The 16,141-nt window shown below is 43.8% G+C and overlaps 1 protein-coding gene across 2 annotated transcripts in view; it reads right to left on the bottom strand.

The window, feature by feature from the left end:
- LOC116357834 (pituitary adenylate cyclase-activating polypeptide type I receptor) overlaps positions 1-14,755 on the bottom strand; it is a 99,905-nt gene extending 85,150 nt beyond the window's left edge. The window contains exons 1-2 of one of the 2 annotated variants that reach the window (XM_031807290.1): positions 13,979-14,755; positions 1,575-1,782 (exon numbers count right to left, since the gene is read on the bottom strand). In XM_031807290.1, coding sequence (XP_031663150.1) covers positions 1,575-1,616 — 42 coding nt within the window. In that variant the 5' untranslated portion in view covers positions 1,617-1,782; positions 13,979-14,755. The remainder of the gene's footprint in view (positions 1-1,574; positions 1,783-13,978) is intronic. The other variant, XM_031807291.1, reaches the window with a different exon arrangement.
- Positions 14,756-16,141: the final 1,386 nt, after the last annotated feature.

Genomic DNA, 16,141 nt, shown 5'->3' with positions numbered 1-16,141 from the left:
ACACATTGACTTGAACATTGATTGACATTGACTTGAACTGTGTAGCTGTTGCTAACGTCATCTGTCTATTTATAAAAAACTGTTTGACTAGAAGCAGGTAACCAGCCAGCCAACCAACCAGCCAGCCAGCCAGCCAGCCAGCCAGTCAACCAATTAGTCAGCAATCCAGCCAGTCAGCAAGCCAACCAGCCATCCAACCTGTCAGTCAGCCTTCCAGTCAGCCAGCAACCAGTCAGCTAGCCAGTCAGCCATTTAATCAGCCAACCAGGCACCCAGCCAACTAGGCAGCCAACCAGTCAGTCAGTCAGCCAATCTGTCAGCCAGCCAGCCAGCCAGCCAGCTAATCATTCACAGTCAGTCAGACAGTTGATCAGCCAGCCAGCCAACCAGTCAGCCTTCCAGTCAGTCAGCCAACCAGTTAGCCAAGCAGCCAGCCTGTCAACCTTCCAGTCAGTCAGCTAACGTTCCAGTCAGTCAGCCAACCAGCCAGTCAGCCTTCCATTCAGCCAGCCAACCAGTCAGCCAGCCAGCCAGCCAATGAATCAGACAGCCATTTAATCAGTCAGCCAGCCATCCAACCAGACAGCCAGTTAATCCGCCATTCATCCAGTTAACCAGACAGTCAGCCAGCCAATCAGCCAGCCAGTTAATCAGCCAGCCAGTCAGCCAGCCAACCAGTCAGCCAGACAGTTAGTCAGCCAGCCAGTCAGGATTTCCCAGAAACAATAATGTGCAGAATAGTAAATAGTGCTGCTGATCATTCATGTTCTCTCTGAGAATCTCTCAGCTCTGTACTACATCTAGCAGCAACACATTGGCCACGTGTTCACAAAGAGCTATTTGGAATGGCTTGTCTACTGAAGGTGAATGTCTATATGGCTATCCTATCTATCCCTTCTCCACTGTGTGTCCTATCTATCCCTTCTCCACTGTGTGTCCTATCCAGTCCTTCCCCACTGTGTGTCCTATCCAGTCCTTCTCCACTGTGTGTCCTATCCAGTCCTTCTCCACTGTGTCCTATCTATCCCTTCTTCACTGTGTGTCCTATCTATCCCTTCTCCACTGTGTGTCCTATCCAGTCCTTCCCCACTGTGTGTCCTATCCAGTCCTTCCCCACTGTGTGTCCTATCCAGTCCTTCTCCACTGTGTGTCCTATCCAGTCCTTCTCCACTGTGTCCTATCTATCCCTTCTTCACTGTGTGTCCTATCTATCCCTTCTCCACTGTGTGTCCTATCCAGTCCTTCTCCACTGTGTGTCCTATCCAGTCCTTCTCCACTGTGTGTCCTATCCAGTCCTTCTCCACTGTGTTTCCTATCCAATCATTCTCCACTGTGTGTCCTATCCAGTCCTTCTCCACTGTGTGTCCTATCCAATCCTTCTCCACTGTGTGTCCTATCCAGTCCTTCTCCACTGTGTGTCCTATCCAGTCCTTCTCCACTGTGTGTCCTATCCAATCCTTCTCCACTGTGTGTCCTATCCAGTCCTTCTCCACTGTGTGTCCTATCCAGTCCTTCTCCACTGTGAGTTTCGTGTCCAGTCCTTCTCCACTGTGTGTGTGTCCTGGTTTACTTACCACCGGCAGGAGTAGAATGGTAATCAGCAGGAGGCCTCTCATCTTGACCAGAGAGGTGTATGGCAAGGGTGGGTGTGTGTGTGTGTGTGTGTGTGTGTGTGTGTGTGTGTGTGTGTGTGTGTGTGTGTGTGTGTGTGTTCCAAGTAATCCACACAAAAAGCTCCTGTTAGCTCGACTGCACTCCAGCAGTCATTAGAACACAGAGGGTCTGAAACAGAGACAAGGACCTGACATTAGACCTAATATGAAGACATTACAACACAAACATAGGGCATCCTCTACTGTGTAGTCTTCTACAGTCCTGTACTGTGTAGTCTTCTACAGTCCTCTACTGTGTAGTCTTCTACAGTCCTCTACTGTGTAGTCTTCTACAGTCCTGTACTGTGTAGTCTTCTACAGTCCTCTACTGTGTAGTCTTCTACAGTCCTCTAATGTTTAGTCTTCTACAGTCCTCTACTGTGTAGTCTTCTACAGTCCTCTACTGTGTAGTCTTCTACAGTCCTCTACTGTGTAGTCTTCTACAGTCCTCTACTCTACTGTTTAGTCTTCTACAGTCCTCTACTGTGTAGTCTTCTACAGTCCTCTACTGTTTAGTCTTCTACAGTCCTCTACTGTGTAGTCTTCTACAGTCCTCTACTGTGTAGTCTTCTACAGTCATCTACTGTGTAGTCTTCTACAGTCCTCTACTGTTTAGTCTTCTTCAGTCCTCTACTCTACTGTTTAGTCTTCTACAGTCCTCTACTGTGTAGTCTTCTACAGTCCTCTACTGTGTAGTCTTCTACAGTCCTCTACTGTTTAGTCTTCTACTGTTTAGTCTTCTACAGTCCTCTACTGTGTAGTCTTCTACTGTTTAGTCTTCTACAGTCCTCTACTGTGTAGTCTTCTACAGTCCTCTACTGTGTAGTCCTCTACTGTTTAGTCTTCTACAGTCCTCTACTGTGTAGTCTTCTACAGTCCTCTACTGTGTAGTCTTCTACAGTCCTCTACTGTGTAGTCTTCTACAGTCCTCTACTGTGTAGTCTTCTACAGTCCTCTACTGTGTAGTCTTCTACAGTCCTCTACTGTGTAGTCTTCTACAGTCCTCTACTCTACTGTTTAGTCTTCTACAGTCCTCTACTGTTTAGTCTTCTACAGTCCTCTACTGTGTAGTCTTCTACAGTCCTCTACTGTTTAGTCTTCTACAGTCCTCTACTGTGTAGTCTTCTACAGTCCTCTACTCTACTGTTTAGTCTTCTACAGTCCTCTACTCTACTGTTTAGTCTTCTACAGTCCTCTACTCTACTGTTTAGTCTTCTACAGTCCTCTACTGTGTAGTCTTCTACAGTCCTCTACTGTGTAGTCTTCTACAGTCCTCTACTGTGTAGTCTTCTACAGTCCTCTACTGTGTAGTCTTCTACAGTCCTCTACTGTGTAGTCTTCTACAGTCCTCTACTGTGTAGTCTTCTACAGTCCTCTACTCTACTGTTTAGTCTTCTACAGTCCTCTACTGTTTAGTCTTCTACAGTCCTCTACTGTGTAGTCTTCTACAGTCCTCTACTGTTTAGTCTTCTTCAGTCCTCTACTGTGTAGTCTTCTACAGTCCTCTACTGTGTAGTCTTCTACAGTCCTCTACTGTGTAGTCTTCTACAGTCCTCTACTCTACTGTTTAGTTTTCTACAGTCTTCTACTGTTTAGTCTTCTACAGTCTTCTACTGTTTAGTCTTCTACAGTCCTCTACTCTACTGTTTAGTCTTCTACAGTCCTCTACTGTGTAGTCTTCTACAGTCCTCTACTCTACTGTTTAGTCTTCTACAGTCCTCTACTGTGTAGTCTTCTACAGTCCTCTACTGTGTAGTCTTCTACAGTCCTCTACTGTGTAGTCTTCTACAGGCCTCTACTGTGTAGTCTTCTACAGGCCTCTACTGTGTAGTCTTCTACAGGCCTCTACTCTACTGTTTAGTCTTCTACAGTCTTCTACTGTTTAGTCTTCTACAGTCCTCTACTCTACTGTTTAGTCTTCTACAGTCCTCTACTGTGTAGTCTTCTACAGTCCTCTACTGTGTAGTCTTCTACAGTCCTCTACTGTGTAGTCTTCTACAGTCCTCTACTGTGTAGTCTTCTACAGTCCTCTACTGTGTAGTCTTCTACAGTCCTCTACTGTTTAGTCTTCTACAGTCCTCTACTCTACTGTTTAGTCTTCTACAGTCCTCTACTCTACTGTTTAGTCTTCTACAGTCCTCTACTGTGTAGTCTTCTACAGTCCTCTACTGTGTCATCTTCTACAGTCCTCTACTGTGTAGTCTTCTACAGTCCTCTACTGTGTAGTCTTCTACAGTCCTCTACTGTGTAGTCTTCTACAGTCCTCTACTGTGTAGTCTTCTACAGTCCTCTACTGTTTAGTCTTCTACAGTCCTCTACTGTTTAGTCTTCTACAGTCCTCTACTCTACTGTTTAGTCTTCTACAGTCCTCTACTGTGTAGTCTTCTACAGTCCTCTACTGTGTAGTCTTCCACAGTCCTCTACTGTGTAGTCTTCTACAGTCCTCTACTGTTTAGTCTTCTACAGTCCTCTACTCTACTGTTTAGTCTTCTACAGTCCTCTACTGTGTAGTCTTCTACAGTCCTCTACTGTGTAGTCTTCTACAGTCCTCTACTGTGTAGTCTTCTACAGTCCTCTACTGTGTAGTCTTCTACAGTCCTCTACTGTGTAGTCTTCTACAGTCCTCTACTCTACTGTTTAGTCTTCTACAGTCCTCTACTATGTAGTCTTCTACAGTCCTCTACTGTGTAGTCTTCTACAGTCCTCTACTCTACTGTTTAGTCTTCTACAGTCTTCTACTGTTTAGTCTTCTACAGTCTTCTACTGTTTAGTCTTCTACAGTCCTCTACTCTACTGTTTAGTCTTCTACAGTCCTCTACTATGTAGTCTTCTACAGTCCTCTACTGTGTAGTCTTCTACAGTCCTCTACTGTGTAGTCTTCTACAGTCCTCTACTGTGTAGTCTTCTACAGTCCTCTACTGTGTAGTCTTCTACAGTCCTCTACTGTTTAGTCTTCTACAGTCCTCTACTCTACTGTTTAGTCTTCTACAGTCTTCTACTGTTTAGTCTTCTACATACAGTCTTCTACTGTTTAGTCTTCTACAGTCCTCTACTCTACTGTTTAGTCTTCTACAGTCCTCTACTGTGTAGTCTTCTACAGTCCTCTACTGTTTAGTCTTCTACAGTCCTCTACTGTGTAGTCTTCTACAGTCCTCTACTGTGTAGTCTTCTACAGTCCTCTACTGTGTAGTCTTCTACAGGCCTCTACTGTGTAGTCTTCTACAGTCCTCTACTGTTTAGTCTTCTACAGTCCTCTACTGTTTAGTCTTCTTCAGTCCTCTACTCTACTGTTTAGTCTTCTTCAGTCCTCTACTGTGTAGTCTTCTACAGTCCTCTACTGTGTAGTCTTCTTCAGTCCTCTACTCTACTGTTTAGTCTTCTACAGTCCTCTACTGTTTAGTCTTCTACAGTCCTCTACTCTACTGTTTAGTCTTCTACAGTCCTCTACTGTTTAGTCTTCTACAGTCCTCTACTGTTTAGTCTTCTACAGTCCTCTACTCTACTGTTTAGTCTTCTACAGTCCTCTACTGTTTAGTCTTCTACAGTCCTCTACTGTGTAGTCTTCTACAGTCCTCTACTGTGTAGTCTTCTACAGTCCTCTACTGTTTAGTCTTCTACAGTCCTCTACTGTGTAGTCTTCTACAGTCCTCTACTGTGTAGTCTTCTACAGTCCTCTACTGTGTAGTCTTCTACAGTCCTCTACTCTACTGTTTAGTCTTCTACAGTCCTCTACTGTTTAGTCTTCTACAGTCCTCTACTGTGTAGTCTTCTACAGTCCTCTACTCTACTGTTTAGTCTTCTACAGTCCTCTACTGTTTAGTCTTCTACAGTCCTCTACTCTTTAGTCTTCTACAGTCCTCTACTGTTTAGTCTTCTTCAGTCCTCTACTGTGTAGTCTTCTACAGTCCTCTACTGTGTAGTCTTCTACAGTCCTCTACTGTGTAGTCTTCTACAGTCCTCTACTGTGTAGTCTTCTACAGTCCTCTACTGTTTAGTCTTCTACAGTCCTCTACTCTACTGTTTAGTCTTCTACAGTCCTCTACTCTACTGTTTAGTCTTCTTACAGTCCTCTACTGTGTAGTCTTCTACAGTCCTCTACTGTTTAGTCTTCTACAGTCCTCTACTGTTTAGTCTTCTACAGTCCTCTACTGTTTAGTCTTCTACAGTCCTCTACTCTACTGTTTAGTCTTCTACAGTCCTCTACTGTTTAGTCTTCTACAGTCCTCTACTGTGTAGTCTTCTACAGTCCTCTACTGTGTAGTCTTCTACAGTCCTCTACTGTGTAGTCTTCTACAGTCCTCTACTCTACTGTTTAGTCTTCTACAGTCCTCTACTGTTTAGTCTTCTACAGTCCTCTACTGTGTAGTCTTCTACAGTCCTCTACTGTTTAGTCTTCTACAGTCCTCTACTGTTTAGTCTTCTACAGTCCTCTACTGTTTAGTCTTCTACAGTCCTCTACTGTGTAGTCTTCTACAGTCCTCTACTGTGTAGTCTTCTACAGTCCTCTACTGTGTAGTCTTCTACAGTCCTCTACTGTGTAGTCTTCTACAGTCCTCTACTGTGTAGTCTTCTACAGTCCTCTACTGTGTAGTCTTCTACAGTCCTCTACTGTGTAGTCTTCTACAGTCCTCTACTGTTTAGTCTTCTACAGTCCTCTACTCTACTGTTTAGTCTTCTACAGTCCTCTACTCTACTGTTTAGTCTTCTTACAGTCCTCTACTGTGTAGTCTTCTACAGTCCTCTACTGTTTAGTCTTCTACAGTCCTCTACTGTTTAGTCTTCTACAGTCCTCTACTGTTTAGTCTTCTACAGTCCTCTACTGTTTAGTCTTCTACAGTCCTCTACTGTTTAGTCTTCTACAGTCCTCTACTGTTTAGTCTTCTACAGTCCTCTACTGTTTAGTCTTCTACAGTCCTCTACTGTTTAGTCTTCTACAGTCCTCTACTGTGTAGTCTTCTACAGTCCTCTACTGTGTAGTCTTCTACAGTCCTGTACTGTGTAGTCTTCTACAGTCCTCTACTGTGTAGTCTTCTACAGTCCTCTAATGTTAGTCTTCTACAGTCCTCTACTGTGTAGTCTTCTACAGTCCTCTACTGTGTAGTCTTCTACAGTCCTCTACTGTGTAGTCTTCTACAGTCCTCTACTCTACTGTTTAGTCTTCTACAGTCCTCTACTGTGTAGTCTTCTACAGTCCTCTACTGTTTAGTCTTCTACAGTCCTCTACTGTGTAGTCTTCTACAGTCCTCTACTGTGTAGTCTTCTACAGTCATCTACTGTGTAGTCTTCTACAGTCCTCTACTGTTTAGTCTTCTTCAGTCCTCTACTCTACTGTTTAGTCTTCTACAGTCCTCTACTGTGTAGTCTTCTACAGTCCTCTACTGTGTAGTCTTCTACAGTCCTCTACTGTTTAGTCTTCTACTGTTTAGTCTTCTACAGTCCTCTACTGTGTAGTCTTCTACTGTTTAGTCTTCTACAGTCCTCTACTGTGTAGTCTTCTACAGTCCTCTACTGTGTAGTCCTCTACTGTTTAGTCTTCTACAGTCCTCTACTGTGTAGTCTTCTACAGTCCTCTACTGTGTAGTCTTCTACAGTCCTCTACTGTGTAGTCTTCTACAGTCCTCTACTGTGTAGTCTTCTACAGTCCTCTACTGTGTAGTCTTCTACAGTCCTCTACTGTGTAGTCTTCTACAGTCCTCTACTCTACTGTTTAGTCTTCTACAGTCCTCTACTGTTTAGTCTTCTACAGTCCTCTACTGTGTAGTCTTCTACAGTCCTCTACTGTTTAGTCTTCTACAGTCCTCTACTGTGTAGTCTTCTACAGTCCTCTACTCTACTGTTTAGTCTTCTACAGTCCTCTACTCTACTGTTTAGTCTTCTACAGTCCTCTACTCTACTGTTTAGTCTTCTACAGTCCTCTACTGTGTAGTCTTCTACAGTCCTCTACTGTGTAGTCTTCTACAGTCCTCTACTGTGTAGTCTTCTACAGTCCTCTACTGTGTAGTCTTCTACAGTCCTCTACTGTGTAGTCTTCTACAGTCCTCTACTGTGTAGTCTTCTACAGTCCTCTACTCTACTGTTTAGTCTTCTACAGTCCTCTACTGTTTAGTCTTCTACAGTCCTCTACTGTGTAGTCTTCTACAGTCCTCTACTGTTTAGTCTTCTTCAGTCCTCTACTGTGTAGTCTTCTACAGTCCTCTACTGTGTAGTCTTCTACAGTCCTCTACTGTGTAGTCTTCTACAGTCCTCTACTCTACTGTTTAGTTTTCTACAGTCTTCTACTGTTTAGTCTTCTACAGTCTTCTACTGTTTAGTCTTCTACAGTCCTCTACTCTACTGTTTAGTCTTCTACAGTCCTCTACTGTGTAGTCTTCTACAGTCCTCTACTCTACTGTTTAGTCTTCTACAGTCCTCTACTGTGTAGTCTTCTACAGTCCTCTACTGTGTAGTCTTCTACAGTCCTCTACTGTGTAGTCTTCTACAGGCCTCTACTGTGTAGTCTTCTACAGGCCTCTACTGTGTAGTCTTCTACAGGCCTCTACTCTACTGTTTAGTCTTCTACAGTCTTCTACTGTTTAGTCTTCTACAGTCCTCTACTCTACTGTTTAGTCTTCTACAGTCCTCTACTGTGTAGTCTTCTACAGTCCTCTACTGTGTAGTCTTCTACAGTCCTCTACTGTGTAGTCTTCTACAGTCCTCTACTGTGTAGTCTTCTACAGTCCTCTACTGTGTAGTCTTCTACAGTCCTCTACTGTTTAGTCTTCTACAGTCCTCTACTCTACTGTTTAGTCTTCTACAGTCCTCTACTCTACTGTTTAGTCTTCTACAGTCCTCTACTGTGTAGTCTTCTACAGTCCTCTACTGTGTCATCTTCTACAGTCCTCTACTGTGTAGTCTTCTACAGTCCTCTACTGTGTAGTCTTCTACAGTCCTCTACTGTGTAGTCTTCTACAGTCCTCTACTGTGTAGTCTTCTACAGTCCTCTACTGTTTAGTCTTCTACAGTCCTCTACTGTTTAGTCTTCTACAGTCCTCTACTCTACTGTTTAGTCTTCTACAGTCCTCTACTGTGTAGTCTTCTACAGTCCTCTACTGTGTAGTCTTCCACAGTCCTCTACTGTTTAGTCTTCTACAGTCCTCTACTCTACTGTTTAGTCTTCTACAGTCCTCTACTGTGTAGTCTTCTACAGTCCTCTACTGTGTAGTCTTCTACAGTCCTCTACTGTGTAGTCTTCTACAGTCCTCTACTGTGTAGTCTTCTACAGTCCTCTACTGTGTAGTCTTCTACAGTCCTCTACTGTGTAGTCTTCTACAGTCCTCTACTCTACTGTTTAGTCTTCTACAGTCCTCTACTATGTAGTCTTCTACAGTCCTCTACTGTGTAGTCTTCTACAGTCCTCTACTCTACTGTTTAGTCTTCTACAGTCTTCTACTGTTTAGTCTTCTACAGTCTTCTACTGTTTAGTCTTCTACAGTCCTCTACTCTACTGTTTAGTCTTCTACAGTCCTCTACTATGTAGTCTTCTACAGTCCTCTACTGTGTAGTCTTCTACAGTCCTCTACTGTGTAGTCTTCTACAGTCCTCTACTGTGTAGTCTTCTACAGTCCTCTACTGTGTAGTCTTCTACAGTCCTCTACTGTGTAGTCTTCTACAGTCCTCTACTGTTTAGTCTTCTACAGTCCTCTACTCTACTGTTTAGTCTTCTACAGTCTTCTACTGTTTAGTCTTCTACATACAGTCTTCTACTGTTTAGTCTTCTACAGTCCTCTACTCTACTGTTTAGTCTTCTACAGTCCTCTACTGTGTAGTCTTCTACAGTCCTCTACTGTTTAGTCTTCTACAGTCCTCTACTGTGTAGTCTTCTACAGTCCTCTACTGTGTAGTCTTCTACAGTCCTCTACTGTGTAGTCTTCTACAGGCCTCTACTGTGTAGTCTTCTACAGTCCTCTACTGTTTAGTCTTCTACAGTCCTCTACTGTTTAGTCTTCTTCAGTCCTCTACTCTACTGTTTAGTCTTCTTCAGTCCTCTACTGTGTAGTCTTCTACAGTCCTCTACTGTGTAGTCTTCTTCAGTCCTCTACTCTACTGTTTAGGCTTCTACAGTCCTCTACTGTGTAGTCTTCTTCAGTTCTCTACTCTACTGTTTAGTCTTCTACAGTCCTCTACTGTTTAGTCTTCTACAGTCCTCTACTCTACTGTTTAGTCTTCTACAGTCCTCTACTGTTTAGTCTTCTACAGTCCTCTACTGTTTAGTCTTCTACAGTCCTCTACTCTACTGTTTAGTCTTCTACAGTCCTCTACTGTTTAGTCTTCTACAGTCCTCTACTGTGTAGTCTTCTACAGTCCTCTACTGTGTAGTCTTCTACAGTCCTCTACTGTTTAGTCTTCTACAGTCCTCTACTGTGTAGTCTTCTACAGTCCTCTACTGTGTAGTCTTCTACAGTCCTCTACTGTGTAGTCTTCTACAGTCCTCTACTCTACTGTTTAGTCTTCTACAGTCCTCTACTGTTTAGTCTTCTACAGTCCTCTACTGTGTAGTCTTCTACAGTCCTCTACTCTACTGTTTAGTCTTCTACAGTCCTCTACTGTTTAGTCTTCTACAGTCCTCTACTCTTTAGTCTTCTACAGTCCTCTACTGTTTAGTCTTCTTCAGTCCTCTACTGTGTAGTCTTCTACAGTCCTCTACTGTGTAGTCTTCTACAGTCCTCTACTGTGTAGTCTTCTACAGTCCTCTACTGTGTAGTCTTCTACAGTCCTCTACTGTTTAGTCTTCTACAGTCCTCTACTCTACTGTTTAGTCTTCTACAGTCCTCTACTCTACTGTTTAGTCTTCTTACAGTCCTCTACTGTGTAGTCTTCTACAGTCCTCTACTGTTTAGTCTTCTACAGTCCTCTACTGTTTAGTCTTCTACAGTCCTCTACTGTTTAGTCTTCTACAGTCCTCTACTCTACTGTTTAGTCTTCTACAGTCCTCTACTGTTTAGTCTTCTACAGTCCTCTACTGTGTAGTCTTCTACAGTCCTCTACTGTGTAGTCTTCTACAGTCCTCTACTGTGTAGTCTTCTACAGTCCTCTACTCTACTGTTTAGTCTTCTACAGTCCTCTACTGTTTAGTCTTCTACAGTCCTCTACTGTGTAGTCTTCTACAGTCCTCTACTGTTTAGTCTTCTACAGTCCTCTACTGTTTAGTCTTCTACAGTCCTCTACTGTTTAGTCTTCTACAGTCCTCTACTGTGTAGTCTTCTACAGTCCTCTACTGTGTAGTCTTCTACAGTCCTCTACTGTGTAGTCTTCTACAGTCCTCTACTGTGTAGTCTTCTACAGTCCTCTACTGTGTAGTCTTCTACAGTCCTCTACTGTGTAGTCTTCTACAGTCCTCTACTGTTTAGTCTTCTACAGTCCTCTACTCTACTGTTTAGTCTTCTACAGTCCTCTACTCTACTGTTTAGTCTTCTTACAGTCCTCTACTGTGTAGTCTTCTACAGTCCTCTACTGTTTAGTCTTCTACAGTCCTCTACTGTTTAGTCTTCTACAGTCCTCTACTGTTTAGTCTTCTACAGTCCTCTACTGTTTAGTCTTCTACAGTCCTCTACTGTTTAGTCTTCTACAGTCCTCTACTGTTTAGTCTTCTACAGTCCTCTACTGTTTAGTCTTCTACAGTCCTCTACTGTTTAGTCTTCTACAGCCCTCTACTGTTTAGTCTTCTACAGTCCTCTTCTGTTTAGTCTTCTACAGTCCTCTTCTGTTTAGTCTTCTACAGTCCTCTTCTGTTTAGTATTCTGTATCCTGTGCATATGACAAATATACATAGATTTGATTTGATACAGTGCATGTTTACCAGAGACAGTAATGTGAAGAACAACATGACCTGCACCAAAGTCAGATTAGGATATAGGCCAAGGACTAGATGAAGTGTATTGTTACCTGGAGTTTTTCCTTATTGTAGGATGGGTGGAATAGGCATTGTGATAGGAGAGGGTAGGTTAGGTAAGTAGTGGGTAGGCAGGTTAGATAGGAGAGGGTGGGTTAGGTAAGTAGTGGGTAGGCAGGTAAGGTAGGTAAGGTAGGAGAGGGTAGGTTAGGTAAGTAGTGAGTAGGCAGGTTAGATAGGAGAGGGTAGGGTAGGTAAGTAGTGGGTAGGCAGGTTAGATAGGAGAGGGTAGGTTAGGTAAGTAGTGGGTAGGCAGGTTAGATAGGAGAGGGGGGGCAGGTTAGATAGGAGAGGGTAGGTTAGGTAAGTAGTGGGTAGGCAGGTTAGATAGGAGAGGGTAGGGTAGGTAAGTAGTGGGTAGGCAGGTTAGATAGAAGAGGGGGGGGCAGGTTAGATAGGAGAGGGTAGGTTAGGTAAGTAGTGGGTAGGCAAGTTAGATAGGAGGGGGGGGGGGCAGGTTAGATAGGAGAGGGTAGGTTAGGTAAGTAGTGGGTAGGCAGGTTAGATAGGAGAGGGGTAGGCAGGTTAGATAGGAGAGGGTAGGTTAGGTAAGTAGTGGGTAGGCAGGTTAGATAGGAGAGGGTAGGGTAGGTAAGTAGTGGGTAGGCAGGTTAGATAGAAGAGGGGGGGGGCAGGTTAGATAGGAGAGGGTAGGTTAGGTAAGTAGTGGGTAGGCAAGTTAGATAGGAGGGGGGGGGGGCAGGTTAGATAGGAGAGGGTAGGTTAGGTAAGTAGTGGGTAGGCAGGTTAGATAGGAGAGGGGTAGGCAGGTTAGATAGGAGAGGGGTAGGCAGGTTAGATAGGAGAGGGGGGGCAGGTTAGATAGGAGAGGGGTAGGCAGGTTAGATAGGAGAGGGGGGGCAGGTTAGATAGGAGAGGGGGGGCAGGTTAGATAGGAGAGGGGGGGCAGGTTAGATAGGAGAGGGGTAGGCAGGTTAGATAGGAGAGGGGGGGCTTGGACATTTACTTTCTTTGCTTTGGTTCCGTTCAGGCCCTCTTCCCAAAATTACCGTGTGGGGCCGGACAGGCTATGTGCACACTGCCCACAAATTGAGGTGGAAATTAAGCTGCTTTCCTATCCTCCTCCCATATTAGAGACACATATTTCCCTCAGATTACACAGATCCTCAAAGAATTAGAAAACAATTCATATTTTGATAAACTCCCATATCTATTGGGTGAAATACCACAGTGTGACATCACAGCAGCAAGATCTGTGACCTGTTGCCACAAGAAAAGGGCAACCAGTGAAGAACAAACACCATTGTAAATACAACCCATATTTATGTTTATTTATTTTCCCTTTTGTACTTGAACTATTTGCACATAATATGACATTTGAAATGTCTATTATTTTATAACTTTTGTGAGTGTAATATTTACTGTGAATTTTTGTATATTTCACTTTTGTTTATTATCTAATTCACTTGCTTTGGCGACGTTAACATATGTATGCCATGCTAAATAAAGCCCTTCAATTAAAATGAATTGTGAGAGGGATTGAAATTGAACTGAAAATTGACAGAGAGCGAGAGAGAGGGTTTGAAATTGAACTGAAAATTGACAGAGAGCGAGAGAGAGGGTTTGAAATTGAACTGAAAATTGACAGAGAGCGAGAGAGAGGGTTTGAAATTGAACTGAAAATTGACAGAGAGCGAGAGAGAGGGTTTGAAATTGAACTGAAATTTGACAGAGAGCGAGAGAGAGGGTTTGAAATTGAACTGAAATTTGACAGAGAGCGAGAGAGAGGGTTTGAAATTGAACTGAAATTTGACAGAGAGCGAGAGAGAGGGTTTGAAATTGAACTGAAAATTGACAGAGAGCGAGAGAGAGGGATGGAAATTGAACTGAAGAGAGCATATTCCGAGGCTACATTAGCAGGTAAGTAGGCTATAATAAACAATCAGTTTAACCAATCAGTTAACTATGTAGTATATAAGCATCCTATAGGCTACTATCCAACGCACTACCCCCCATTGCGCGCACACAGCCATACCTAAACTATATAGAAAGCCTGTTTGGGTAAGAGACAATTTATGCTTGATCCGAAATGTGGTCGGAGGCGTCCAATGGATGGTTTGACGCAAAGCGGAGCCTCTAGAGGCAAGCAGAGGAGGGCTCCATATAGCTCCGCATTGACATGATTAGTTGACCGTAGGTGAGGGCGGGAGGTCCTGTATAAACGCAAACTCACTTCCTTGACATCTTCCTTCACAACACTAATGTGCTGCTCGACAAAGAACAGGTATGCCTGCCCTGACTTCTGCAGAGGCCGTACCACTAAATGCTGGATGGCCAATGCAGAAATCAGATCGATCATGTAGCACCTTTCAGCCGCGATCATGCAGAGTAAACATCCCAGCACAGAATGAAACTATACAAAAAAACTCTCCCTTACCATGAAGCCATCGGTGTCCAGTCGGAGGGGGTTTGGGCCGGTATGTTCTCAGTTCCCGTTCCCAGTAAATCCTCCGTTCATTCGGTAATATCAAGCACGCAGCGCAGCTAGTAAGAGATGACAGGTATTTGATCACTGCAGCCGCAGCACGCGCTCAACGTGCACCCCCCTGCGCACGAGGGGAGACGGTATCTCCAGCTCGACCAGAGACATCTTTACCTTCACAGACCTGAGACAGCGGGACAGACAGGAGACAGACAGAGACAACTTCTGAGTTCCCACAGCGAGTCTGTCCATGGGTTTCCCATACTGGAGAATCAACCTACTCAGATCTTTACGGTAGCCTACAGTTCCCCATTTGTTGCTGCATAAATGTAAATACGGTATTTTAGGGCAGCGGTGTTGTGGAGACTTAGAAGACAAAACTCTGACTAGTCCGTTGGGCTGATGTGAATCTGCATATTACTGTATTCAGCCGCAGAGCAGAGCGGCCGGTAGATGGAGATATGGAGTCTTACCGTCCAAATGCATTGTATGCAGCGGAAATACACTCGTATCCCCAGTGAATTCGTACCTAAAACATTCTTCATTCAGTCTGCTGCAAAGAACTTGATTTCCTCCTTAACTAGATTTGACGGAGGGGCAAAAACGGGGAAAATGGTACTTTCTTTATGAAACACAGTTTTCCATCACCATGCTAAAGTGGCTAACGCCTAGAAATGCTAGTCCCGAATGTTTAATATAGCGTTTAGCCAATCAGGTTGCAGCAGTCTGTTTCCTGTATTATCAGTTTAGCAACAAAACGAATACAACTTTTCAAATTGTACAGAAAAATAAATATACACTACCAGTCAAACGTTTGGACACCTACTCATTCAAGGGTTTTTCTTTATTTTTACTATTTTCTAGAATAATAGTGAAGACATCAAAACTATGAAATAGCACATATGGAATCATGTAGAAACAAAAAAGTGTTAAATAAATCTAAATATATGTTATATTTGAGATACTTCAAAGTAACCACCCTATGCTTTGATGACATCTTTGCACACTCTTGACATTCTCTCAACCAGCTTCATGAGGTAGTCACGTGGAATGCATTTCAAATAACAAGTCTGCCTTGTTAAAAGTTAATTTGTGGAATTTATTTCCTTAATGCGTCTTTGCCAAGGAAATTGAAACTCTTGACCCACTCTACTTCAGTCCGGTCGATGTTAATGGGGGTCTGTTCGGCCCTTCTTTTCCTGTAGTCCACGATCAGCTCCTTTGTTTTGCTCACATTGAGGGAGAGGTTGTTGTCCTGGCACCACACGGCCAGGTCTCTGACCTCCTCTCTATAGGCTGTCTCGTCGTCGTCGGTGATCAGGCCTACCACTCTTGTGTCATCAGCAAACTGAATGATGGTGTTGGAGTCGTGCCTGGCAGTTCAGTTATGAGTGAACAGGGAGTACAGGAGGGGACTGAGCACACACCCCTAAGAGGCCCCAGTGTTGAGGATCAGTGTGGCAGATGTGTTGCTACCTACCCTCACCACCTGGGGGCGGCCCGTCAGGAAGTCCAGGAGCCAGTTGCAAAGGGAGGTGTTTAGTCCCAGGGTCCTTAGCTTAGTGATGAGCTTTGTGGATACTATGGTGTTGAACTCTGAGCTGTAGTCAATGAACAGCATTCTCACATAAGTGTTCCTTTTGTCCAGGTGGGAAAGGGCAGTGTGGAGTGAAATAGTGATTGCATCATCTGTGGATCTGTTGGGGCGGTATGCGAATTGGAGTGGGTCTAGAGTTTCTGGCGTGATGGTGTTGATGTGAGCCATGACCAGCCTCTGAAAGCACTTCATGGCTACCGACGTGAGTGCTATGGGTAACAGGACAATGACCCAACACACCTTCAGGCTGTGTAAAGGATATTTGACCAAGAAGGAGAGTGATGGAGTGCTGCATCAGATGACTCCTGACCTAGCCTCCACAATCACCCAACCTCAACCCAATTGATATTGTTTGGGATGAGTTGGACCGCAGAGTGAAGGAAAAGCAGCCAACAAGTACTCAGTATATGTGGGAACTCCTTCAAGACTGTTGGAAAAGCATTCCAGGTGAAGCTGGTTGAGAGAATGCCAAGAGTTTACAAAACTGTAATCAAGTCAAAGGGTGGCTAATTTGAAGGATC

This window comes from Oncorhynchus kisutch, linkage group LG27 (genome assembly GCF_002021735.2).
Source record: "Oncorhynchus kisutch isolate 150728-3 linkage group LG27, Okis_V2, whole genome shotgun sequence".
Lineage (NCBI taxonomy): Eukaryota > Metazoa > Chordata > Actinopteri > Salmoniformes > Salmonidae > Oncorhynchus > Oncorhynchus kisutch.
This window is presented reverse-complemented; position numbering and strand designations above follow the sequence as displayed.